The sequence below is a fragment of the Dendrobium catenatum genome, unplaced genomic scaffold (genome assembly GCF_001605985.2).
Source record: "Dendrobium catenatum unplaced genomic scaffold, ASM160598v2 fragScaff_scaffold_879, whole genome shotgun sequence".
In the NCBI taxonomy this organism is placed as follows: Eukaryota; Viridiplantae; Streptophyta; class Magnoliopsida; order Asparagales; family Orchidaceae; genus Dendrobium; species Dendrobium catenatum.
The window spans coordinates 557,246-564,459 of NW_021319341.1; the positions used below are offsets into that span (position 1 = coordinate 557,246).

At 32.7% G+C, this 7,214-nt stretch overlaps 1 protein-coding gene across 1 annotated transcript; it reads left to right on the forward strand.

The window, feature by feature from the left end:
• Window positions 1-2,369: 2,369 nt before the first annotated feature.
• Window positions 2,370-6,441, forward strand: LOC110104785 (ribonucleoside-diphosphate reductase large subunit; the record flags this gene model as incomplete). The annotated part of the gene is given in 6 exon segments (XM_020834038.2): window positions 2,370-2,962; window positions 3,044-3,105; window positions 3,221-3,308; window positions 5,648-5,911; window positions 5,987-6,227; window positions 6,365-6,441. Coding segments are annotated over 6 exon segments (960 nt in total), but the record flags the coding sequence as incomplete, so codon positions are not given.
• Between the last annotated feature and the right edge of the window lie 773 nt (window positions 6,442-7,214).

Below are 7,214 nucleotides of genomic sequence, written 5' to 3' on the forward strand. Positions count from 1 at the left end.
TTTGGATGCCCATTAAGTATAAGTGGATCCTAAAGAACACTTTTGCCCAATCACTTATGCTTATCTTCACTCTTCATCTACTTGCATGAAGGTGGATAGGGAGACTCTTTGATTTGTTATTATATCAGATTTACCTAGGATGTACTTGTTAGACTCATTGTGGTTATATTTAGACTAGTTGACATAGAAGAAAAAGCTATTTTGAATATAATGTGAACCCCATCTAATATTAAGGGAAAGACATCAGTTGATTCAAACTTTGTTGATTCTGCACTTGAGTATGATCCTATACAACAGCAAGGACAACAAGCCTTTATCCTACTATGTGGGGTCGGCTACATGAATCATTTTTCTCCATTATGTCATGTTAAGTCTTGAGTATGATCCTATATTGGAGTAAAATCTTAATGATTAGGATGAATTTATAACGATGCTATAATCTATTCTAAAAAACATGGGGATATCCATCATTGCACATATAATGATAACTAGGGGATAATATCAAGGAGATCTTTATCGAATAGAGCCTTCCTAAGATCAATCCAATGATCCTTCACAAGTAGCATCCAATAAGGGTGATCAAGCATAACCATTTGGTTTGGATGATGACCACAATAAAAAAAAAAAAGTTTAATCCAAAAACTTATGGAACATATTGGTTACATGGTTATTGTAATGACCAATTTGATAACACAGATGATTACTCATCCTTTAGTTCAAAAAGCTCTATATTGAGTTCTTCCTAAAACCTTATAGATTGATGCCCTCCTTATACCTTAGCCTTTCCCCAAAGAGGCACTATTTGTTCCATCGACCCTATACAACCTACTTGAATAATCATCAGGACAAATGTTACTCTTATAGCTCAAACATATGTACTAGTTATAGCTCAAATTGTGTATTGTATAGAACCAACTATTATGCCTTTTTTGAATGCATATATATGTTATACACTTAAGATACATGTAAAACAAGCCATTATACTCAGTAGGGAAAGTTCACAATAAAAAAGGGACAAACTTATTTAAGAGAATATGAGGTAATTCATTATCCCAAGAAATTAATCCTCATTCTTTTCCTTCGTTTAAATAGCAATGCTTGCCATCAATTAGCCTAGCGTAGAGTATTATGTTATAATACTAGAAATAATGATGCTTTGTTGCTCTAACTTTTCATTAACTATTTGTCCAACTTTCCGTTTATGCGGTATGCCCTCTTACCAAATGAATTTTTTAAAACTTTGTATGAAATTAAATAATCATTTGTAAGGAGTTTCATTAGATCTCATAGGCATATCAACATGCATGATCTTATATCAACCAACCAAAAGTACTTTGAGACCCTTTTTGATTTTTCCTAAGAAGTGACAAAACATTGTTATGAAGTATCAACCACCACTCTAGGAAAACCATACTAAGGCTATACCCTCTGATATGGTCTCATCACATCAAAGGAGTGATCACTAAGCTAAGATTTGACATTAGTGAGAATGTGGCTCACAGCAAATTAATTTATCTTATACTTATAAGAATAACCTAAACTACACTTAGGCTAAAATATATATGCTCCTATATTTGAAGGCACAATCATGATGTTTGATGTGCATATGAAGCGTGGCTCACTAAACTAATTTAATTTATATTTATTAGAATGATGAGCTAGACTACACTTATGCTTAAATATATATATATATATATATGCACATATATTTCAAGACACAATCATGATGTTTGATGTAAACATACGAAGCGTGGCTTAGTATACAAATTTATAATATATTTATTAGAATTATGAGCTAAATTATATTTAGGCTCAAATATAAATGCACCTATATTTGAAAGCACAAGCATGATGTTAGATGTGAACATATGAAGCGTGCTTAATTTAGGTGCATTTTTTAGATATACAAAATATTTGGTAAGTCTTACTATGGAGTTCAAGGAAATGAATACTACTCCTTAAAATGAATATTTTAAAATATAATTATATTTTATATACTCAAAAATATTTTCTGTAATATTAAGAAAATATGTACATATATAATACCATTATTACATTGTTGATTTCAACGTATCCCACAAACCAACATTTTGTTTGAATGAGACTATGACACCATAAGATAGAAATAACAACGCAAAAAATTAACTCAAAATATCACGCTTGAATCTCCTAAAGTGAATGTGATGAATTTAGCTAATTTTGATAAACATTTTTTCCAATCCAAATTCTATCAAATCCTTGTAAAATAAAATTCAAGAAGTTTACTTTTGCATGACTTACTATTACATTTTACATCATTTTGTGTTTGTGTCAGAATATATGTATAGTTAATTTTTTTTTAAATACTCAAAATAAATTTAAGAAATTAAGGATGCTTTTTTATTTGAGAGAGAGAATTAGAATGAGGCACATCAAAAGTATTTCATCTCAATGTTTGTAATCTCCTAATAATTCCACATCAAAAATATATTCAAATGAAGCCGGAAATAAAAGCTTTCCATAGCGCAAGTGCGCGCCGAAGTTCGAAAGGAAAGAGCTCTGCGACCGCAACTCAAATTTTGGCGCCAGTATTTTGAAATCCAAAGGCTTCCGAGAGAAGGAATGCAATCCCTTGCCATTAAATTCCCGCTTTCTCTTCTATCGAAACCCAGTTACTTACTCTTCTGATCTTCCCTATTCTAACCTACCACCCGTTCGACGAAATCCGTCACCGAAATCATCATCGAAATTCAACATGTACGTCGTCAAGAGGGACGGGAAACGGGAGACGGTCCACTTCGACAAGATAACGGCTCGCTTGAAGAAGCTGAGCTACGGTTTGAACAGTGATCACTGCGATCCTGTGCTTGTGGCACAAAAGGTTTGCCTTGGCGTCTACAAAGGAGTAACCACTAGCCAACTAGATGAGCTCGCGGCTGAGACCGCTGCTGCTATGACGGCTAATCACCCTGACTATGCATTGGTAAGTGATCGATGTCTTGTTGAGATTCATTTGTTTTCTCTGATTTCTATATTTCGATTAAATTCTGGTTTTATTTATCAGCTCGCGGCAAGGATTGCAGTTTCAAATCTGCACAAGAATACTAAGAAGTTATTCTCAGAGACGTAATGGATGCTTTTTTTGTGTCCTCATTTGATCTGTGTTTTGTTTTCTATTACATTGAAACTGCTTTGTTGTTTATTATTATTATTATTATTCATTTGAGTTGTGTGATTGCAGTATTAAGGAAATGTACCATCATGTCAGTCAGAAATCAGGCCAGAAGGCCCCTTTGATTGCTGATGACGTTTATGTGATAGTGATGAAGGTACAATTAAAAGCTTCAGCGATTTTTCTTATTGTATATAAATGTTCATGACAACAACAGAACCACTGTGCTACTGTTTTGTTAGGACTGATGGCCCTTATAAAGAATTCCTTTTACAATTTATATTAATATATTTATTTAAAATTCTATATAATTGTAGGGCTTCCTTAGTATTGATCTAACTGTATAAATTTTTTTTGTAGTAATTTATGTCAGCAATTCCTTATTAAATCTGTCATGAGAGTATCACCTGCTCTTTGATGTTTCTCTTTTTCTTCATTTTTTCACGATTTTTCATATGCTTCTGAATGTTTCACTTTTAATGATCATCGTTCTTTATTAGAAGATATTTAGGATTTAGTTACTTTGGATTTGATAAATCGTATTCAAATATGATTTTATAACTCAAAATGATAAACCTATTCAGTTGCCCAATTCTTCATTCCAACCGAATCATTGAATTGTTGATGTATAATAGCTTCATTTTGTGCATAGGCCTGTTACAAGATCACAAATAAGATCCCGCCACCTTGTATAAGATTTGTGCTTAATCATTTACTATCTTTAAAGGCAAGTTATATATATGCAAGCTTGGTTGTACTTTTCTCCTTTGAGGACATGCTTTGGTTTTGCCGTTCTTTTAAGTAAATTAAAGTGATCTACTCTTCAATCCAAGGCATGCTGCTACAATCCATTCATGCCTTGGTTAACCCTTTAATTTTTAGGATTTTTTTGAATGATATACTATTTTTAGGAACATTGAATTTGCATTACTTTTTTTATATTATATATTGACATTATAATTCATTGACTATACTGATTGGAATAATAATTTGATGGTTTCCTCTCTTATTTTGGATAACTTAGTTGTTGTCTTTGGTCAAGATCTTTTGATTATGGGATTTCTACCTTCACATCTAAATTTTCTAGCCTCCAACCACGTATCATTCTCTCCTTTATTAAACACTAACTTCTAAACTCCTCAACTTCTCACCACTCCCCTTGTATCCCTTCTAGCATCTCTCCTTTGTCAAAATGCCCGAAACTTTGAACTAAAGCTTTTGGCCTTTCCGTTATTCCCATCTTAAGTCCTAAATAACTTGTATTTGCCTCTTCTATAATCCACACCCTAAACCCTAGCCAACCCCGACTCATTGGCATTTCATAAGAAAACCTCAATCCTAGCCTCCCTTAAGAGATTTTTCTCCATGTAGATCCTTAGCTACTATGATAACCACTTTGAATCTAATACCATAATGCCAAAATAACTCCAATTCAAACAATCATCCATCATCATCATTAGTGCTTTGGTTATAGGATGGAAAATTTGGGATCTTTAAAAGATTTAGTGAATCTCATTAAATCTATTTTTTTTTTGAAGTCTTAGTCTTATTAGGATTTAATTAATCTGGGATTTAAGTTAAGATATAATGATTGTTTGGTTGCACGATCTAGCTAGGAATTAGGCTAATTTTTGCTAAACAGATTTTTTAGCAACGTAAATTCTATGTCCTTCTTAGCACATTTCCATCCGAAAAACTTATTTTTCACTTCATAATACACTAGCAGTCATATCAAACAGTAATTCATCTAATCATCTCCAACCGAACTCCATTTCTAACTCCCAAAAAGAATATTTTATATATGTTCTTTCTCATATCTATTTGTATCTATTTTTAACGCAAAAAATGGGTTTGTGGATAGCTAATATTGGCATCGCATTGTTTATAATCGAGATAAAATACAAAAGAAAAAAAAAAACGTTTTAATTTGCTGTTCGGGCGAATGCTCGCTGGAGCTGCTAACGAGCAAATGACGTTCTATTGGAAATGCCCTTAAATTTAATTTGAATATCGAGGTTTAAGAGAATTATATCATTTCTCCCTATTGTAACCCATCTTTTAATAAATCCTGGAGCTATTCAAGATTGAGGATTCAAATAAAAGAGAAGATGGGATTTATTTGAATCCTCAATCTTGAATGACTCTAGGATTTATTAAATCTTGATTTACAAGATTTACTTAATCCTTCTTAGTAAATTTTACTTGAAGCCAAGCAAACCATTATTAAATTTTGTTAAATCCAATATTTACTTTAGATGGGATTTAGAAATTCCTTTTTAAGTGTTTGAGAAGATTTAGGCAAAATCATGCTTAAATCTTATTTGGTGTTTGCAACAATGGTTTGATCAAATTTTTTGATGATCGTGCAAATATAACAACAGATTTATATAACAACAGATTTGCTAGTAGAATAACTTTTTTTTTTAAGTCTCGAGCTTTTTCATTATTAAGGGAGATGCCTACATGTTTTGATAACTTTCAATATTTTTGTATCAGAATGCAGCTTGTTTGGACAGCGAAATTATATATGATCGGGATTTTGACTATGATTATTTTGGTTTTAAAACGCTTGAGAGATCCTACCTTTTGAAAGTTTCTGGGAAGGTTGTGGAAAGACCTCAGCACATGTTGATGAGGGTTTCTGTTGGGATCCACAAAGATGATATTGAGTCTGCAATAAAAACATATAATTTGATGTCTCAGCGATGGTTTACACATGCCTCCCCTACCCTCTTCAATGCAGGCACTCCTAAGCTTCAGGTATTGTAATTAATCATTTCTTTTAGTTTGCGCAAAGTTTTAGAATATTTACAAGATTAAATTATATATTGACAGTTAAGCAGTTGCTTCTTGGTCTGCATGAAAGATGATAGCATTGATGGGATTTATGATACTTTAAAGGAGTGTGCAGTTATTAGCAAGTCTGCTGGAGGAATTGGTGTGTCAGTTCACAATATTCGTGCCACTGGAAGTTACATCCGTGGAACAAATGGAACATCAAATGGTATTGTTCCCATGTTGCGAGTATGTAATGATACTGCTCGTTATGTTGATCAAGGGGGTGGAAAAAGGAAAGGTAAGCTCTATCTCTATCTTCCTCTTTGTCTTCTTCCCTCTCTTCCTCCCTTTCTATTGTTCTCTTCTTCATGTTTTGCTAAAATGTTTTTATTAGTTCACTTTTGCTGTGTTTCTTGACTGATATGTTATATTTAGGTGCATTTGCCGTCTATTTGGAGCCTTGGCATGCTGATGTTTTTGAGTTTCTTGACCTCAGGAAAAACCATGGGAAGGTAGTTTTTAGTTCCTTTGTATTCGTTGGCGTTCACAAAATGTCTAATTAATCAAGGATTTGGGGTGTTCTGAGGGAAACCATTACTTTATTCTATTTTATGTTTCTAAAAAATATCCTCATGTTTTTCTGTCATGTCATTGTCAAAATTTTATTGAATTTCGTTTTGTATCTGCATCAATAAACCTGTTAAATTCCCATCTATTTGTGTGTACCCTTTTTTCCATATATATTTTAAAATGAAAAGATGTCTAGTGCTTGTTTGACTGTTTTATTGCTATGACTTTAGAGTAATTATTGTACGAACAAGAACAATAACTTCTCATATTTTACTCTTCATTTTTCTGTCAATATGTGAATTTAGACAGAATAATGTTGATCATGGTATGAGTTTTGCACTTGAATATGGATCGATTAGCATTCCCATATGGTAAGCATTGAATTTGATCCTCTCTAATTACTGTCGTAATGTCTCTAATTCCAATCATTTAGTTTACATTGGGTAGTTGGGGTTGTTCTACTTTTCTTAAGGCATTGTGGCTTAGCAAAAAGGTAATCCCCATTGGATGGCTTTTGGATCATTTGGATTTTAGAACTTTGCCCTCTAATTACTCTGTTCATTGAAGAGGATGTGCATTTTGGTAAGCACCTTTGTTAACTATGATGTTTCTGCCAGATTTATTATTTTCGATCTTCGGTATTTTGTTGGACAAACTCTTTTTTAAAGCAATTTTTAGCATGAGGGTCTTAATTGTGTTCTTAACCGCTAAAATT